This window comes from Cyprinus carpio, chromosome A8 (genome assembly GCF_018340385.1).
Source record: "Cyprinus carpio isolate SPL01 chromosome A8, ASM1834038v1, whole genome shotgun sequence".
NCBI lineage: Eukaryota > Metazoa > Chordata > Actinopteri > Cypriniformes > Cyprinidae > Cyprinus > Cyprinus carpio.
In genome coordinates this window covers 4034517-4055302 of record NC_056579.1, presented here as the reverse complement: position 1 = coordinate 4055302, position 20786 = coordinate 4034517, and the positions used below count along the sequence as shown (strand labels likewise).

The 20786-nt window shown below is 34.3% G+C and overlaps 1 protein-coding gene across 1 annotated transcript in view; it reads left to right on the top strand.

Moving 5' to 3' along the window:
- The first annotated feature begins 954 nt into the window (after positions 1-954).
- Positions 955-20786, top strand: part of LOC109060391 (dedicator of cytokinesis protein 5-like) — a 43247-nt gene continuing 23415 nt past the window's right edge. Inside the window, exons 1-22 of the mRNA XM_042761657.1 lie at positions 955-1094; positions 1438-1518; positions 2027-2156; positions 4872-4944; positions 5129-5271; positions 6292-6417; positions 6509-6633; positions 7424-7522; positions 9630-9702; positions 11032-11135; positions 12335-12515; positions 12863-12960; positions 13044-13133; positions 14660-14760; positions 14995-15129; positions 15640-15751; positions 16285-16355; positions 16880-16986; positions 17092-17228; positions 18815-18910; positions 19161-19259; positions 19496-19666. Of these exons, the coding sequence (XP_042617591.1) occupies positions 1471-1518; positions 2027-2156; positions 4872-4944; positions 5129-5271; positions 6292-6417; positions 6509-6633; positions 7424-7522; positions 9630-9702; positions 11032-11135; positions 12335-12515; positions 12863-12960; positions 13044-13133; positions 14660-14760; positions 14995-15129; positions 15640-15751; positions 16285-16355; positions 16880-16986; positions 17092-17228; positions 18815-18910; positions 19161-19259; positions 19496-19666 (2319 nt within the window). The 5' untranslated portion in view covers positions 955-1094; positions 1438-1470. The remainder of the gene's footprint in view (positions 1095-1437; positions 1519-2026; positions 2157-4871; positions 4945-5128; positions 5272-6291; positions 6418-6508; positions 6634-7423; positions 7523-9629; positions 9703-11031; positions 11136-12334; positions 12516-12862; positions 12961-13043; positions 13134-14659; positions 14761-14994; positions 15130-15639; positions 15752-16284; positions 16356-16879; positions 16987-17091; positions 17229-18814; positions 18911-19160; positions 19260-19495; positions 19667-20786) is intronic.

The window sequence follows — 20786 nt, the reverse complement described above, 5'->3', positions numbered from 1 at the left end:
AGGGATGTGTTAGTATTCTTGTGTTGTAGAATCTGTCTGTGTCTGTTGCACAGGATTCTGGGTCTTGATTTAGTGGTGCGTGATGAAGCAGGAAACACATTAGACCCCGAACGCACGAGCACAGTCAGTCTGTTCAGGGCTCACGAGTCAGCGTCACGCAGTATTGATGAGAGGATACAGGAGGAGAAGGTAAAGCACTTGTTTTCTTTTTAGTTGCATGTTGAAAACTGGGTCCAGAATTAGCACATGACAATTGTCAAATTGGCTTTGATGAGTAATTAAAATAGTTCGCTGGTAACTGTATAAATGCATAGTTCAGTTTGCAGTGTAAAAATGACAGGAATTGTTGACTGAATCAAAGTGATGCAAACAGCAGAATAACCAACCAGTAAATAATTTTTTCTTTGTGAAAAGTTGTGTTTAGAGAAGCTGCAAATTAAAATAGAAAACAGTATTTTTAATTAAAAATAAGAATAAATTGAAAAAAAAAATCTGATTATGAAAAAAAATCTGATATTGGAGTTATTAAAACCTTGCTTCCTAAATATTAAATATTTATAGAACATTTTTATCTTTAGTTTGTTGCAAAATTGGTCCAAAATCTTTTTAAAATCTTTTGCATTAAAATTTTTACGTATTAAATTTCCATCATAATTTTTAACACAACACTCAGACTTTCCTCTCAAGTGTCTTTAAATTTAAATTTTGTAAATGTTATTGAAATATGCATTTGGTAGACACTTTTATTTAAAGCAACTTATATTGCATTTAGGGTTTACATCTTATTAGTTCATGAATTCTCTGCTAATCGAACCCATGACCTTGGTATTTTTAGTGCCATGCTCTACTGTTTCAGTTTTTGAAGGTGTTATAGAACTTCAGGCAAACTGTCCTCTACTGTCTCAAATCATGAATTTTACTGTCTTTTTTTTCTGCTAGATGCTTCAGAACCTGGAGAAGCGGCGTCAGACTCTCTTCAGCGGCGTGCACACATACAGCCTTCTAATAAATCTCAGAAACTTCGTATGCAACATCGGCGAGGACGCGGAACTCTTCATGTCATTATACGATCCTGACAAATCTGAATTTATTAGGTGAGTCAGTCTCTTTATTTAGTTTTTTCTTCTCTATGTTGTTTTTTTTTAAAGCAGAAGGAGATCATGTAGAATACCCAATCCACCTTTTTCTTGTCTTAAAAATGCTAAATTCTATGGGTCTGGCTTCCGGTCTCATCTGCGTCCACTCCGTCCAGCTATTTTTAGCTGAACAAGTTTTGCTGCTTGATATTGAAAGTTGGTGTGTCTTATCATATTGTTTTAATGTATTATCTTAATTTTGAACACACTGGTTTGTAGTGCAAACTAGCTAGTGAGCTTGTGTCAGTTTCAGTGGAGAGATAAATAGTTTTTGTGATAAATAGTTTTCTTGTTCTTTAAGGAAAACTTCCTGGTACAGTGGGACAGCACAGGCATGCCGAAAGAGATTGAAAAACTCAACAACCTTCCTGCACTCTTCACGGTAACAGAGATCAAAAGAATACTTTTTCTCAGAATTTTTATAGTCTCATATACTACCATTCAACAGTTTGGGATTTTTTTTAATGATTTTTTTTTTTAAGAAGTCTCTTATGCTCACCAAGTCTGCATTTATTTGATCAAAATTACATCAAAAACAGTAATATTGTGAAATATAATTACAATTTAAAATAGCCTTTTTCTGTTTGAATATATTTTAAGATGTAATTTATTCCTGTGATGCAAAGCTGAATTTTTTAGCAGCCGTTACAGAATTCTTTGATGAATAGAAAGTTCAAAAGAACAGCTTTTATAACATTATAAATGCCTTTACTTCACTTTTGATCAATTTAAAATGTCCTTGTTGAATAAATGTTTTAAAAAAGGTTTTGACCCCAAACTTCTGAATCACAGATCTAAAATTGAGAAAAAAGCATTGGATTTTTTCTTTGTGCTAATGAAAGAATTTGAAGTGCTTCCTGCTGCTCTTCTTCTGTGGCGTCTGTGTTTAGGATCTGAGTAGCAGTGACCTCATCAGACAGCGTCTCTTCCTGGCGTGTCAGATCATCCGTGTGGGCTGCATGGAGCTGAAGGAGGGAAAGAAACACACAGGGGGACTGCGGAGGCCGTTTGGAGTAGCAGGTTCCAGACTTAAAAATTGCTTCTTTATTGTTAATAGATAGTATATCTGTAGAAGGTCCAGATTTTTCCTAGTTCTTCTCTTCATTTCACACTTCATATTTGTCATTTGTTTAGAAACGCCAACCAACCAACCTTAAAGGACACTAGCTTAGTGTTACAAAATTGCACAGAATTGTTTTCAGGCAGATTTTTTTCCAAACGTTGTGTTTGCCATTAGTTTGACAGTCAGTTCTGGTTAAAGGAATAGTTCACTCATCATAAATAATTGCTGAATATTTACTTACCCTCAGGCCGTCCAAGATATAAATGGGTTTGTTTCCTAATCTTGAACAGATTCTGAGAAATTTACATCACTTGTTCACCATTGGATGCTCTGCAGTGAATGGGTGCCGTCAGAATGAGAGTCCAAACTGCTGATAAAAACATCACAATAATCCACAAGTAATCCACAGCACTCCAGTCCATCAGTGAACATCTCGTGGAGTGAAAATCTGCATATTTGTAGGAAACAAATCCATCCAAGGCATTTTAACTTCAAACCGTTGCTTCTGGCCAAATCCATAATCCACAGCACTCCCTCAGCTGAAAAAGTCCCTCCCCTGTTGTTCTCTCACATCAAAATCCATTGACATGTTTGTTTAGGACTGTTTTGGATGGTTTTTGCTTGATCTGTGCATATTTCTCTCCTTATTTAAACTTCTTCATTGGAGAAAGCAATATTAGATAGAGGACTCATATTATAGTTTTTATCAGCTGTTTGGACTCTCATTCTGACGGCACCCATTCACTGACAAGGACTATTGGTGAGCAAGTGATATAATGCTGAATTTCTCCAAATCTGATGAACGAACAAACAAACTTGGATAGCCTGGGAGTAAATTTTCAACAGATTTTCATTTTTGGATAAACTATTCCTTGAAGTTCTTCCACCTCAAAATAACAATTCAGGCAGGTTTACAGCTCAAATAACACATATTTTGTTCTACTGAAGAACACATGTAAGTGCTTTAAGAACATCACCACAGACATTTCTGTTTTTAAGCTGTTCAGCTGTCTTGGCTGTTGGGCTTCAATTCTAAATACATTAATCCAATGGCATTTTTCATCTGTATTCATGATCTTGAGGGATGAACAGAAGATGTGTGTGTGTGTGTGTGTGTGTGTGTGTGTGTGTGTGTGTGTGTGTGGGTGTGTGGGTGTGTGTGTGTGCGCATACGGCTTCTCTAGTATATTGATAACTGCACTTTAACTCTTGTCCTTGTCACTTTCAGCACTATCTCGCATTGTCAAATAACTGAGCAAAAGACATATATATGTTTTTTTCCCAGTCAAGTGCACACAATGTTTCACATCTAATAGTGTTCTGTGTTCTCTTTCTCCTGTTATCATATTTCAGTTTAAAGTTTTCAATCTTGCAAGTACCTGAAAGACCAAACTTTACTACTGTTATCTTTCCTTGTTGGTTGAACTCCAAAATGTCATATTAAATGATTATATTGATGTTTGTATCAAACCTACAGGTGCATTTGCTGAAAATAGTGTTTCTTTTAGTTTCGAAATGATGTTGTGTCAAGTGCTTTGACCCTTCCTTGCCGCTGTACACAGCAACGTCAGGATGCCTGAATGCCTTCATTGTATTTTTCAAGATGAAAAAAGCCAGTTATACCATAATCTTCAGAGTCACATTGCATCATGTTCAGCCTGTGGCTTTCTTAAACCTGAGCACAGACAGCACCAGATTCACCTTGTTGTGAACATGTCTGTTCATTTGTCATGGTTGTAAGTATGCAGTTAGAGAGCTAAAAGACATTGCACTTAAAGGAGTAGTTCATCTAAGAAGGAAAATTTGCTCGGGCCATCCAAGATGTAGATGAGTTTATTTCTTGATCAGAATAGATTTGGAGAAATTTAGCATTCCATCACTTGCTTATCAGTGGATCCTCTGCCTTCAGAATGTTAACTTTAAACCATAGCTTCTAGCTAAAATAGTGGATAATCTATAATCCATAATAACGCTTCCTCCAGTGAAAAAGTCCACCGGATACATCTGTTTACAAATATTTTGGACTTTTTCACTGGAGAAAGCAATATTATGGATAGAGGATTCATATTTTAGCCGGAAGTAGCAGATTGAAGTTAAAAATAAAATGTAATGATGGATTCGTCTCTTACAAACACGCATCTTTTCACTTCACAAGATGTTAATTGATGGACTTTAGTCATGTGGATTATAGTGATGTTTTTATCAACTGTTTGGACTCTCATTCTGACGGCACCCATTCACTGCAGAGGATGCATTGGTGAGAAAGTGATGTAATGCTCAGTTTCTCCAAATCTGTTCAGATGAAGAAAAAGAGTTATTCTATTAATTTCAGTTTCACAGAAAAGATGCTATTTTTCTTCGATTTAATAATAATGTTGAGTCTTTTCATTTGGTGCACCAGCTTCCAAATCAAAAGCTGATATTGAGATTCCTACAGACTCTAATTTAATCTCTTATCAACATTGAAACACGTTCCAAGAATTGTAGGAAGACAAAATTACCAGTTTGTGCCACGTCTTTCACCTTCGAATACATCTGAAAACAAATACTTAGACAATATGAGATATTTGCTCTCTCTCGAAGGGAATGTGTACAATATTGAAGGTAATAATTAAATGTAAAGTGTCTGTGGTTCGGATCAGCACCAGCCTCATGTTTCTTTGTGTCTGCAGTCATGGATATCACTGATATTGCCCATGGGAAAATTGATGATGATGATAAGCAGTATTTCATCCCGTTTCAACAGTGAGTGTGTCCTTCATGAGATTACAGCATCCTTCATTTGCCTGATTGTAGTTTCATTTTTTATTATTATTATTATTATTTTCACATTGTTTAGTTTGGGCAGATCACACACTGTTACCCCTAGGCTGTATTTTGCTATTTTTCTTCAATGTTGTCCTTCTCCTCTTGGACTCTCTTTTCCTAGGATTGCCATGGAAACGTACATCCGTCAGAGGCAGCTAATCATGTCTCCTCTCATCCCGTCTCGTGTCATCGGCGAGAATGAGCCACTCGTTGCCGTCTTCAACAAGGTCATAGCAACGCGAGAGGTCAACCACAAAGGACAGGGTAAATCCAGACCAACCGGCCAAAAAATTAATCTTTGCTTTTGTGTTTGTGTCTCTGTGGGAGACGTGTGAACTTGTGGAAGTTTCTTGGTTGTTGAATGAAAGTCGAACATTTAGAAAGTTTGAGAGGATGAAAACATGATGACTTTGATATAGTCAAACTGATTTGCATAGAGACAGAATGAGATGTGAAGATGCATGTCCTCCGGGATGGTTCAGCAGGGAATTGGAATATCACCCAATTCTTTTCAAAATTCCCATTTCACACTGTATTAAATTGGTACGATTGCCCTAGCTGTCATTAATGATTCTTACCAGTTAAACTTTTTTTGGTCACATTTTGGGTCAACTTGTAGTTTTATTCATTTTTTAGAATATTATTTTTATTAAAAAAAATCCTTGAAAACCTAATTGCTAAATCCACCATGGTAATGCGTTTTTGCATGAACATTGGTGCAGATGACTTCAAACTAAAATTTAACTTTTTAAATATTTTTTCAGCACTCCAATCATGTTTTAATTGTGAACGACAATTATACTTCTCTGTTTTAAAGAATTTAAGGAATATTGTGTAAACATACCCTGCATATTAACATATTAACATCAGCCTTATATTAACATGTATATAAAAAAAAATAATACAAATCTGTATTGCTTAGCCACTATTTATAATAGTCCCTGAATGTGAGAATGGTGCAATATCCAAACAAAAATAATCTGGGACTGGGATTGTTTTGCATGTGCTATAAATGCACACATTTAGTTAATATCTTTTATATTGAGTTTGCATTTTTTTTTATATTGAGTTGAAACTTAATGCATTAAAATTTTAAATATATTTTTCTTTTTTAGTTTTATTTGTACTTTTATTTTAATCCTTTTTAATTATGTCTTATTTTAGATTCTCGTCACTGATTTTGAAATGATTTAGTCTGTGTTGAGAGATTCTGCTCCCTCGGGGCTGGAGTTTGTAGACTGACGAGACCCGTCTGACATTATGACAGCATGTTTTTGCTTTCAGGTTTGTTTGTGACCCTAAAGCTGCTCCCTGGAGATGTGTTTCAGGTTAAAAAAAATTACCCTCATTTTGTGGATCGCACAACAGCTATAGTCAGGAAAATGGGCTTTCCTGAAATTATCCTGCCAGGTCAGTCTGCACAGCTTTCAGATTGTAACATCTTTGTTTTAATAGCAGTGCTCAAGAATATGCAGTTAATGCATCGATCATGTCTCTACAGGTTATTTAAGGAATGATATATATGTTACGCTGCTACAAGGAGAATTTGATCGTGGCAAGAAGAAGACCCCCAAAAATGTAGAAGTTATGATGAGCGTGCTGGATGAAGAAGGAAATCCCATGGAGGTACAGAAACCCTGGGATATTAAATATTAACTAACATAAATATCTTGGCGCAATTAGGAGATTTCCACACCCTCACTTATAGTGCTTGTAAAGCCATTAAGTGAATGCTGATTTAAAATCAGTGCTGTCTGACAACAACTTCAGTTCCATATTTTTGCATCAGCAATTTGCAGGTGTACAAAAAACATGGTATTATTTTAGGAAATACCTCAAAGGTCATTTGAAACACTTTCTCTCGTTCCATTGTCCTCCGTTCTTCTCGTTTATGTTGTCTAACAGTTTTTGCGTTCACTATTTAGCATGCAGCACTCATCCACCCCCTTTATCTCTGTGTTTTGACAGTAGAACTGTTGCTGGCATAAAAACAGCTTGCAGATCTTTCTCATTTAGGAAACGGCTGCTGTCTTTAAATGTCCAAACAAATGATACAGAAAGCTTTTTACAGCTCTGTTCTTGCCAAATGCTATTTCGAGCTATAATGCACATACAGTATAAGTGTTTCCTGTTAACACTTGCGAGCATGGAAAAATACAAGAAACTCGTTCTGAAAAGCTTTTCCTAAAAAGAGCTCCCCCTCTTTTAAGAGATGTAAGCTTGTCTTTCAGTCTTGATCTTGTTTTATATACTGCACGTTATGCAACACCGTTTCCTTTAACTCGAGTTGTGTACTGGCAACTTCTGGTTTTGTCAACATTTAAATTTTACTGCTGCAAACCACTTACTGTATGAGAAAAGAAAACTATTTTCTTCTAGTAGATGTTTTTTTTTTACATTCTCATTCTCTCTTCAGAAAGCCATATTTCCTGGAGCTGGTTATGAAGGGATCACTGAATACAAGTCTGTCATCTACTATCAAGTCAAGCAGCCCTGCTGGAATGAGACGGTTAAGGTACAAACACAGAACAAAAAACTAAAGCAAAGACATCTGGGTTTATGTTTTTGATGTTTTGAAGCTAAACACACTTTCACATGACTCGTGCCAGCCTTGTAATGCAAAGCCTCAATCTACAGCGCAACCCCGATTTATGTTGTGCACAGGTCAAGTGCTGTGACCTATTACTCAAAGTTCAGCAATTTCAACTTTTGGAAATCAAAAAGCTTATATATATATATATATATATATATATATATATATATATATATATATATATATATATATATATATATATATACAGTACAGGTCAAAAGTTTGGAAACATTACTATTTTTAATGTTTTTGAAAGAAGTCTCTTCTGCTCATCAAGCCTGCATTTATTTTGATCAAAAATACAGAAAAAAACAGTAATATTGTGATATATTATTACAACTTAAAATATAGTTTTCTATTTGAATATACTTTAAAAAAATAATTTATTCCTGTGATGCAAAGCTGAATTTTCAGCATCATTACTCCAGCCTTCAGTGTCACATATAACATCCAGTCTATCACATGATCATTTAGAAATCATTCTAATATTCTGATTTATTATGAGTGTTGGAAACAGTTCTGCTGTCTAATATATTTGATGAATAAAAGGTTAAAAAGAACTGCATTTATTCAAAATAAAAAAACATTTATAATAATATATATTCTAATAATATATTTTCTTTACTATCACTTTTTATCAATTTAACACATCCTTGCTGAATAAAAGTATTGATTTTATAAAAAAAAAAAAGAAAAAAAAAAATTACTGACCCCAAATTACTGACCAGTAGTGTATATTGTTATTACAAAATATTTATATTTTAAAAACATAGCTTCTTTTTTTTTTTTTTTTTTTTTATTCATCAAAGTATCCTAAAACAGTATCACATGTTCTGAAAAAATATTAAGCAGCAGAACTGTTTCCAACTTTGATAATGAATCATCATATTAGAATGATTTCTAAAGGATCATGTGATAATGATCCTAAAAATTCAGCTTTGCATCACAGAAATAAATTATAATTTAAAGTATAATAAATTTAAAAACTATTATTTTAAGTTGTAATAATATTTCACAATATTATTGTTTTTTTCTGTATTTTTGATCAAATAAATGCAGGCTTGATGAGCAGAAGAAACTTCTTTCAAAAACATTAAAAATAGTAATGTTTCCAAACTTTTGACCTGTACTGTATATATATATATGTATATGTATATAACCTTTAACGCACTTAACAAAATCAAAAGTAATCAAATGTCCAAAATTTCAGTGTTTATGACAAAACGAAGTATGAAATATTTATAATTGAACTTGATCTACAAAGGGGTGAAAAAATATGTTAAAGTACTCATTTAGTGTCAATGTCAAAGAAATTATTTCTTTTTTTTTTCATAAAATCTGTAATTTTCTGTCGCTGTTTGGATATAATAAAACACCCACAGATGTAGCAGAAAACTTGTATGCAATTGTTTTCAGTCACGGGTCATAATTCTAACTTTGAAATCAGGGTTAACCATAAAATAAAGTCATGCATGTGAAAATAGGCTGAGAATTGAACAAATAGTTGTAATCTGGCTCAGAGGAATATATATAAATTATATTTTGTGGTAGTTAATAGTTTAATTGTCGAAAGCAAAAATTCTACAAAATGTGTCATATTTCGTTAGAAAGTGTGACAGTGTAATAGAGCAAAACAGGCACTATTTTTGGCATCAGCACCCTAAAATTTGTAAGAAACAAGTACTGGATTTCATTCAGCAAGTATGATGCACAGTGGTGTTAACTGAACAACTAAAGTTGCATGACAATGTGAGATGCATATCATCAGAGAGAGTGATGCATTTTCTTATTTTAAGCTCAAATATTTTCAGTCTTCAATTTGATTGCACTATTTTCACTGTGTACACCTGCCACTTTCATGCTGCCTAGCAAGAAAATTGCCCTTCTAGCAGTGCTCTTCATGTCAAGGTCAGTGTGGCTCTTGATGCATGTGCTAAGAGATGCATTGATGCCCTTAACACGGCTCATGTGAAAGGGACTTAAGAGCTACACCTGGGTTCGTATTCACTCGTTCTCTTCTGTCCATCAGGTGACCATTCCCATTGAGGATGTGTGTCGATGTCATCTGAGGTTCACCTTTAGACACAGATCGTCTCAGGATTGTGAGTGTCATGACACTCACAGAACCTTATAGTAAATAAATGATGTTGAAGTAGCTAGAACTGTGTGTAGAAGCTGAGGACTATGATATCTGTTCTCTTTAGTTTCATTAATGCATTTCTGCAGGGGTTCTCAACCTTTTCATGCAGGGCACGTTTGTAGCAGGCATTTCACTTTGTATTTTATGCACAAGAAAATCTGCATATTTTGTTTGTAGGTCCAACATAGGGCAAAAAATTATGCTTGAAAGACTTAAAATAAAGAATATACAGGTGCATCTCGATAAATTAGAATGTCATGGAAAAGTTCATTTATTTCAGTAATTCAACTCAAATTGTGAAACTCGTGTATTAAATAAATTCAATGCACACAGACTGAAGTAGTTTAAGTCTTTGGTTCTTTTAATTGTGATGATTTTGGCTCACATTTAACAAAAACCCACTTCTTGTTAAGCCACTCCTGAACCACAGACAACGTCAGAGCTGTCTTACCTGGGCTAAGGAGAAGAAGAACTGGACTGTTGCCCAGTGGTCCAAAGTCCTCTTTTCAGATGAGAGCAAGTTTTGTATTTCATTTGGAAACCAAGCTCCTAGAGTCTGGAGGAAGGGTGGAGAAGCTCATAGCCCAAGCTGCTTAAAGTCCAGTGTTAAGTTTCCACAGTCTGTGATGATTTGGGGTGCAGTGTCATCTGCTGGTGTTGGTCCACTGTGTTTTTTGGAAACCAAAGTCACTGCACCCATTTACCAAGAAATCTTGGAGCACTTCATGCTTCCTTCTGCTGACCAGCTTTTTGAAGATGCTGATTTCATTTTCCAGCAGGATTCGACACCTGCCAAAACCTGGGCTTCATACCACCTCAGCAGTGCCACGAACTGATCTCCTCCATGCCACGCCGAACTGAGGCAGTAATTAAAGCAGAAGGAGCCCCTACCAAGTATTGAGTACATGTACAGTAAATGAACATACTTTCCAGAAGGCCAACAATTCACTAAATTGTTTTTTTTTTATTGGTCTTATGAAGAATTCTAATTTGTTGAGAGTGAATTGGTGGGTTTTTGTTAAATGTGAGCCAAAATCATCACAATTAAAAGAACCAAAGACTTTAACTACTTCAGTCTGTGTGCACTGAATTTATTTAATACACGAGTTGAATTACTGAAATAAATTAACTTTTCCACGACATTCTAATTTATTGAGAGGCACCTGCATAAGCTGGAGTTCATACAGATCTCACTTGACCACATTAGCATTTTGCTGACCCCAGGCTGAGAACCTCTGTGCTGTTATATGTTCAAGCTTGTGTTTAAGTTGAATGTCTTACATTTCTTTAGCTAGAGATAAATCCGAGAAGCCTTTTGGCATGGCTTTTGTTCGCCTGATGAAGCCGGATGGCACCACACTTCCAGATGGAAAACACAAACTCATTGTCTACAAGGTGGGCTTCTGTAAGAAACGTTCTTGGTTCCGTGCAAACGGAGCTCAGTTGGCAGAACTTGTGGCATATCATAGTCGCAAAAAATGTTTGCAATTTGCAATGACTTTATAAATATAAACAAAATATAAACATTATGCATGTTATCATGAATTTAGTGTGAAATAATTGCCTTATAACATTTTCTGTGCAACATTATATCCAGTTTAACATAATTACTTATTTCTGATTTTATATCCAGGTTAACGTATTTGTTGCAATGAAAACATAATAAAGAACCACTTTACAGCTCAATTAATGTACAAGTTTTAACGGAAAAATTCTGAAAAAAAAACTTCACATTTCTGCTATTTGTTTTACAATGGAAATAAAACAATGGAAAGTGTTTTTGTCAATTAATTTTTTGTGGTTCGCAACATTGTGCCACATGTTCTGTTGATTTAGCTTAGTTTGCACTCAACACAAAAGTATTTCTTTAAGGAAATAATATAAACTTCTGTCATTATTTGCTAGTTCATGATGTTTGAGATTTGTTTTAAATGAAGAATTTGCTCCATACTTGGTGTAGTAATTTTTTTTAAATATTTAAAATATTTTTTAAGTTTCTAATACTAACCAATGCTGTATTTATTTGATACAGTAAAACAGAAAATTATGAATTTAAAATTCAATGTAATATAAAAAAAATATTTTTGAATTTTTTTTAAAATGTATTTTATTAATGTTTTGAATATATGTTTTATTTTTGTATTAATTGTCACATGATCTTCAGAAATCATTCTAATATGCTGATTTGCTGCTCAAGAAACATTTTTGATTATTATAATTAATATTGAAAACCATGATATATTTTTTCAGGATTGTCTGGTGAATAGAAAGCTCAAAAGAACAGCATGTACTGTATTTGAAATGCTTTGTAACATTATAGGTGTCTTTTACAGTCACTTTTATATTAATTTAATGCATCATTGCTGAATAAAAGTATTAATTTCTGTCCAAAAAAAAAAAGGAAAAGTAGTGTACGTTCTTTGCTGAAAGCTTTTTAGTCGCTAAAACTCATCTTGACATGTAACCTTAAGATGTCTTCAAACCTTTCTGAACTTCCTTTGATCCCTGCAGTATCTGTTATAGTTCCGTGTGATGTGGTCGTACTCTTCCACTGGGCAGCAATGCCACTTCAGATTCCTCTTCTGTTCCTTCAGGTAGATTTGAAGAAAGCTGACGATGCCAAGACGTATTTGACTCTGCCTGGTTCGTATGCTGAAGTGGAAGAGAAAGAGAGACAGACAGGAAAATCCTTTCATCATGGTGGCATCATTCCCATCACCAAAGACAGCTTCCAGATCGCCTCCCTCACCTGCTCTACGAAGCTTACACAGAACGGTGTGGAGTCATTTCCAATTCTATTCTGTTATTTACCCTCATGTCTTTGCAAACCTGACATTTACTGATGTCTCCGCATATTGAACTGAGATAGAAGATATTGTTTTTACACAAATTACCTTCAGATTTCAGTCTTTTCTACATTTGAAGCTGTTGCATGGCTTCTGGAAAAAAAATAAAAAAAATAATACGGTTTGAAACAGCAAGAGAGATGAGAGTAGATAATTACAAAAGCTGTATTTTGGTCTAAACATTCACTGTAAAAGCAATATGTAACCGTCTGAGACAGCAATGGTCTTTGCAGTACTTGGCTTTCTATAACCTTTTTTTAATTTCCTCTGACTCAGTTGACCTTCTGGGGCTTCTCAACTGGAGATCAAACACAGAGAGACTTGAAGAAATTCTTCAGAAACTGATGGAAGTGGAAGGAGGGGAGATTATTAAAGTAAGGTTGTTAGAAAACACAACTCTTGGCCTTCTATAAAAAGCTGCTTTATGATCTAAAGTGTGTGTTGTGTGTTGATCTAGTTCCTGCAGGACACACTGGACGCTCTCTTTAATATCATGATGGAGACCTCAGAGGAAGAAACCTATGATACGCTAGTTTTCAATGCCTTGGCAAGTATTGATTATTTAACTCACACTTTAGACACCGAGCAGTTGCCAACCTGTGCTTGTGATGGAGTTTCTCCAGAAATGTAAAACCTGGATATATCAGAGACCAAGCCATATGATTTTAAGTATCACAAATAGAAATAATACCTGTTCAGATCTGTCATCTCAAGCATGAGCAACAGTTAAAGTGTTGCTCACTTGGAAAAAGCTTCCTACACTTTGACTTTTTACTAGTGAAAAAGGATTAAAAAAAAAAAAAAATATATATATATATATATATATATATATATATATAATTGTTATTACTAACTACAAACATACATGAATATTCTCTAATATTTTATTACTTTTTAAAGAGATTGTTATTATATTAATATTAATATGATTATTTATATTAGTAATAATACTAATAGTAGCATGAATATTAATATTTTATTAGTTTATATTTTAGATTTTTTTTTCATTACATTGATAATTACTATGAATATGCATAATTAATATATTTTTATTAATAAATAAAAATAACAATCACATTCATATCTATTATTATTAATAAAATGAATAATATCCCTAAAGAGTAAATATATAAATAAAATATAAATATGAATGACACTTTTAGTATTAATATTAATATTTATATCAGCTAATATTACTACTACTAATAATAATATCTTTAAAGAGTCAATATTAATAATAATAGAAATAATAATTATACAATCTGATAGTCATGAAAAGTGATAAAGAAAATCTTAAATTTTCTATAATTTATAAATCTATAAATTATGTATTTTTCTAGTTAAATTTTAAAACTTTTAATGCAGTGTGAATAATATTATCAATAAAAAATAAAAATCCTTATCCAGCAATCATAAATGAAAATTCATAGTGTGGGCAGATTGTTCTGAGTGAGCAACACTGTTACACATACTTGGGGTTTAGGATCTGAACAAGTATTAAACTTTTGTCTAACTTTTCTAATCATGATACTTCAAATCATGTGGCTTGTTGGGACCAAATCATTGCACAAAAGTTACATTAAAGTTACAAACTGGATAAAGAGCACTCTGCCGCCTCATTGTGTTTCATTAGTTATCCTGATGAGTAACCTTAATACCATAACACGCCGTATCACCATCTGCATGTGGGATGTCTTCCCCCTCACAGACACGGCTCAGATTATTCTGCCATGTGATGTGTGTTTGACGTCTATGAAAACCATTATTTATTTCGGGTGCTTTTAATTGATTTCAACCACTTTGTTAATTGTATCACATTTGGGATAGAGAGTGACGGACCTTGTGATGTTTATGCCCCATAGTCCTTTGAGTTTGTTTTGAAGTTTTGCAGCGACTGAGACTCCAGTTTGATGAAATACAATTAAAACAGTTTTATCTTCTGAAGAATTATTCAAAATAAGAGACATTTGTTACGAAATTAAATTTAGATTTAATGTATCTTGAAACTTTATACGGTTTTAAATGATTCTAAAATAAAGAGCGTGACTTTGTGTTTTTGCTTGATTTGTCCAGGTGTTCATCATCTCACTCATCGGTGATGTAAAGTTTCAGCATTTCAACCCTGTTTTGGAGACCTACATTAGCAATCACTTCAGCGCTACTCTGGCGTACCAGTAAGAGTTACCGTCTTGTTTGGATTTCTCTGTCCTTTGTGTCACAGTTCATGTGTTTTAATATTTCTCAGCCATTTTTGTCCACATTTAATTCTCACCTTGCCATCTCATACTAACACTCTCTCCGTCTCTGACCTGTTCTCTGTATACACCTGTGCAGTGACATTCTCGGTTGTGTCCTGTATTGATTTGCAGGCATGCCGTAATTGCCTCGGTTTGCTTGTCTTTTCACAGGAAGTTGACCAAAGTGTTGAATTATTTTGTGGGCCATGCTGAGGACCCGGCTCATACGGAGCGACTGTACGCCGCTTTGAAGACCTTCAAGTACCTTTTTCATTTCATTGTGCAGTCTCGGATTCTCTATTTGAGGTGGGTACTGGCCCTTATCGGCTCTCAAAAATAGCCTTCAAGAGGGCTTAATTGAACTTGTCCTTGATCTGACAATGCAAAAATGAAAAAGCAACAGCAAAATAATAATATAAATAAATAAAGAATAAAATGCGCTTTAGAAATCACTTGCTTTTATCTCTGCACAAACACATGGGGCAGTTGGGCCTCCATCTGAATCTCTTCAAAGGCATTTAAATCAAGAGCATTGGTTTCTAAGACATTTTTGAATCTGAAAACCTTTCTAGAAAACAGCTTGATTTATTGCATTATAAGATGACATGCATCCATATGCAGCATGTTTATAGATATATGGATGGATAGATGGATGGTTATGGAGTTGAATAAATGTCTAGCTCATTCCACACCGTTATTAAATGATTTTTAATGCCCTGCCATCCATCCACAACACCCTAAAATCACTGTGCTAATGTTTCCTCTCAGATGTTCTTTACAGTTTTTTCCTCACATTTTTTTTCTGTTGTTTGTCAGGTTTTATGGGAAAAGTGAAGATGGAGGTCAATTTCTTGACTCCATTCGGACCTTATTTCTTTCTATCAGCATTCTGATGGACAGACCTCTGGATGAAGGAGTTAAGATAAAGGCAGGGCTTTTTTTCACATGGATATACAATAAACGTTTAGAAGAAATGTTTACAGATGCCATTTGTGAACAGAGATTTGTAAAATATTTACACTAATGTTGAAAAGTTTGTTTTTGTTTTTATAGTAAATAATACTTTTATTCAGCAAAGATGCATTAAATTAATCAAAAGTGACAGTACAAATATTAAGATATCTATTTCAAACAAATGCTGTTCGTTTGTGCTTTCTATTCATCAGTGAATCCTAAAAAAACAAAATATATCACATTTTCAACAAAAATATTAAGCAGCACAACTTTTTATAATCAGAAATGTTTCTTGAGCAGCAAATCATCATATTAGAATGATTTCTGAAGATCATGTGACACTGAAGACTGCAGTAATGATGCTGAAAATTCAGCTTTGCATCACAAGAATAAATTACATTTTAAAATGTATTCAAATAGAAAACATTTGTTTTAAATTGTAAAAATATTTCACAATATTATTGTTTTCATTATATATGTAGTGAACCTTCTCTGTTTATCTTACAGGGAGCAATCTTGAAATATCTTCCCACCATCATCAATGACTTGCAGAAGGTGTTTGACGCTGTAGAGCTCAGGTAAAGTAAATGAATGATGTATTTCACATTGCAATGAAGATATCTAGCCCTTGCATCACCACCGGTGTGTATACCAGTTTGGTTAGAAGCAAATTTGTGGCATACTGTTGTTTACCATAATAATTTTTTTTTTTTTTAGTATATATTGTTTTTAGTGTGGGGCTTTTATTTTTAAATATATTTTGCAAGTGTTTTTGTTGTTTAAATAACAGAAATGTGAAGCTTGTATTTTTTTAAAAAATAAAAAAAGAGTTTATTATTTGAGTTTTAAAGATGCATGCTGTCTTCCTGCCATCATCACTGACTTACAGAAGGGCTTTGATGCTGTAGATTTTAGGTAAACTAAACATCTCTAACAGGCTTGTAGGGAGTGTACTGTATTTCAAATGTTCACACTCGAGTTAAAAATATGTGTCAGTTTTTTCTTTTCTCTTCGTGAAATTACCCTCTGACTTGTGCTTTCTGTACCATGCTGTATAGTTTCCACTTTGTGTTTTTGTGCAACACATTTCTCTCTCACACAGTGTTCAGCTGGCTAAGTTCATTGAAAGCATCCCAGAATTTCAGATGGTGAGGCAGAAGCTGGGCTGTCTGGTGAAAATTGTTGAGAGTAACCTGTTCAAACAGCCAGGTAGGACTTGACAGCCATTCAGCTCAACATATCACTTTTTCTCTTCGACTCACACTAAAAGCAGTGTGTCATCCACACCTCTCATGTACTCTCTTGTGCTTTTAGACTGCAGAGATGTTTTGTTGCCTCTGATCACAGATCAGTTGAGTGGGCAGCTGGACGATAACTCCAACAAACCTGATCTGGAGGCTTGTGTCCAGCTGCTGAGCACCGTCCTGGACATGCTGGACTGTAAAGACGTGGTGAGTTTGATTCAGTTGAGGATGCACAACTTCAGCCAGTTATGAGGAACCTTATCTCAGCCTGAGAACATCTGATGAGCTAAACCACAGGAACCAAACTAATTGGTTGGCTTTATTTCCATGAGTCAGGGTGTACAGGTTTTATCATTCCGCTGGGAACCGGAGACGTGTTTACACATTACCAATGAATTATTCAGTCATGGCTTAACAATAAGGATTTTTTTTTGTGTTGCCCCAGTCATTTTTACTTCCTCTGTGAAGACTTTCACTGGCCCCACCACAAAAGAATGATAAATATTGATTTTAGCTGTGCATTTTTATTATTTAATACATGTAAAAAATGTATTAAGGGGTCGGTAAGATTTTTATAATATTTTGAAAAGTCTCTCATGCCCATCAAGGCTGTTTGATTGATTGAAAAATGCAAAAAAAAAACAGAAGTATTGTGAAATATTATTACACAAAAAATGTTTTGTATTTTAATATACTTTAAAATTTAATTTATTCCTGTGATGGCAAAACTGAATAATTGAATAGAATTAAATTAATGGAAAGAACAGCATTTATTTAAAATAAACGTTTTGTAAAAGTCTTTTCTGTCACTCTTGATCAATTTAATGCATCCTTGCTGAACAAAAGTGTTAATATATCTTAAAAAATATTACTGACTACATTTAATTTCTATTTAACAAGTACATTATAATAAGTGTTTTACATTTATTTATTTATTTATTTATTTATTTTCACGTACTTTTTCTTCAGAAAAATTACATTTCCAGCAAAAAATGGAACTGGAAAATTACATACATTGTAAAAAATTATTATTATTATTTTTTTAATTTTCAACACATTCTTATTTCTTGGCCAGCTATATAATGCTGTTGCAAATTTTGCTGATTTGTCAAGATAATATAGTGTAGAAATCACAGAAAATAAGTTGTTTTAGTTTTCAAGGCATAAAAATGGACGAGCAAGATCAATTAAATCAATAATTTTAATCAATAAACATGAAGCAGCACAAGTCAATATTAGTACAATATTTAGAAATGTTTCTTGAGCATCTAATCATCATATTAGAATGATTTCTGAAGATCATATGACACTGAAGACTGGAGTAATGATGCTGAAAATACAGCTTTGACTTTACAGAAATAAATTGCATTTTAAAATATATTACAAAACATTATTACTGTTTTTACTCTATTTTTGAGCAAATAAATGCTTCCTAGGTGAGCAAACACAACTTCCTGGTGAAAAGTCTAGCTACATGAGACTGTGAATGACTTTTTTGAATGAATACAGACAAGCGGATCTTCCAACCATGATGCATTTCACTCGCTTGTTGATATGAGAGTGCATTCAAGATTGCTTGACATTTGGGTTGATATGCACTGAGACAGACAGACATTTCAGGTCAAACTCCTGCGACTTGTGAGCATCTCTTTGCTGGAGCAGTTATGTTGCAAATTTCCAAAATAAGGTCATTTTAAGTTGCACGGCTGTTTGTTTATGAGAGAGAGTCCTTTCTGAGTTCATGCATTCAAGCATCCTTCCGTGCATCTCATTCACCTTTTTCATGCTTTCAGGGTCCCACATGCGGTCATGTGAAGTTAATCGTGGACCGTCTCTTGCGGAGGGTCAACCGTACGGTCATCAACCTGAGTTTGGACTCTCCCTTCTTAGTAAGACACTGGCACACCACAATATGGAGTGTTCTAGAAAGATTTAGCAGAACTAAATCAGCTTACCTTCCTGTCAAAGCTGCGGTTCAGCACCGAAGCCCACACACACCTGCTGAAACTCATAACAACAGTCTGGACCACTGAACTTAACTTGTTTATTTCTCTGCCCAGGCCCGTGGCTATGAGTTTTCTCAGCAGAGTGGGCAGCACATGTAGTTATTGATTATTTCTTCTCTTCCTCTGGACACAGGGCCACTACCTGGCATGCATGACCGCAATCCTGAAACAAATGGAAGAGGCGCATTACGCACAATACATCAGCACCTTCAAAACCAGACAGGACATTATCGTAAGTCTCCCGCTCTCTCCGCAGGCCCCATCCATCATCGAGAGTTAAATTATAAATAATCCACCTTTTGCACAGCTGAATGATTCGATGCATGTCAGGGTTTAATAGCAGAACAAGATAAGCGCAGCTTCAAATTAGCATCTGTTTTTCCTGCTCAGTCATATCTGTGTTTAACACATGCATCTAAACATGCTCGTAACAGCAAGAACCTGTGCTTTTTGTCGTCTCCCGACTAGGACTTTCTAATGGAGACTTTCATCATGTTCAAAAACCTGATGGGCAACGTGTTTCCGCCCGACTGGATGATCTTGAATCTTCACCAAATGAAGGTTTTTCTTCGGGCGATTGACCAGTACTCAGATTTCCTCAACAGATACTTCCTGGACTCCACTCACTTCCACTTGCAGGTCAGTTTAACGAGGACTGTAAAGGGGTTTCAAGTGCACAATTACGCTTCAGGCAAGATCGAGATTATATTGCCGGAAACACAGTCATGCTTCTTTATTGCTCAAGCCACAATGCCTTAAAAAGCAGTGATTATCAATGTTGCTCCTGAAAGCACTGCAAATATTAGGCAACTGAATCAGAACCGCTTCTATTTTTCCAACCGGAGCATGTCTGGTGGCCAGTTTTGACTCTTATGAATTGTTCTTTTACTCTACTGTTCAAAAGTTTATGGTCAGTAAGAGAAATGAATGCTTTTATTCAGTTAAGATGAATTAATGTGATAAGAAGTGACAGTAAAGGCATTTGGAATTTTTTTTTAATAAATGCTGTTCTTTTAAACTTTCTATTTATCAAAGAATCCTGAAAACAAATATATCACAGTTTCCACAAAAATATTAATCTGTTTTTATTACATTGATAATAATCAGAAATGTTTCTTGAGCAGCAAATCATCATATTAGAATGATTTCTGAAGATCATGTGACACTGAAGACTGGAGTAATGATGCTGAAAATACAGCTGCACATCACAGAAATACATTGCATTTTAAAAATATATTTATATAGAAAACAGTTATTTGAAATTGTAATAATATTTCAGAATATTACTATTTGATTTTTTTATATTTATTTTTAATCAAAAAAGTCTTCTTTAGAAAACATTAAAAAATCTTACAGCCCCCAGACATGCAGTCCAATCAGTGTAATTTGTGTAATGACTCTTTTAAATCATTTCTTTATAGTGAATCTAACACATACTAACTGTGAGGCTTGAATAGTGCAGTTAGTTACTGACTGGTTGTTCATATGTCAGCGTGGGTTGAAGATACACTGTATTTTCTCAGTGGCATTTTTAAAAAATAAATTAATGTGTTGCTGCTTTTTGTTTTAATTTCGTTATTTAATATACAGTTAAGGCCAATTAGAATGAGAGATAAAGACATTAAATATTAGTGTAAACACACCTTTTACAAGATTTTTTCCAAATATACATTTCTTAAAATTACTAAAAGAATGGTTAATGAACCATTAAAGAACTGTCCTGGTGTGTTGGATAAGAAATGAATGAAAGTTGTCTGAA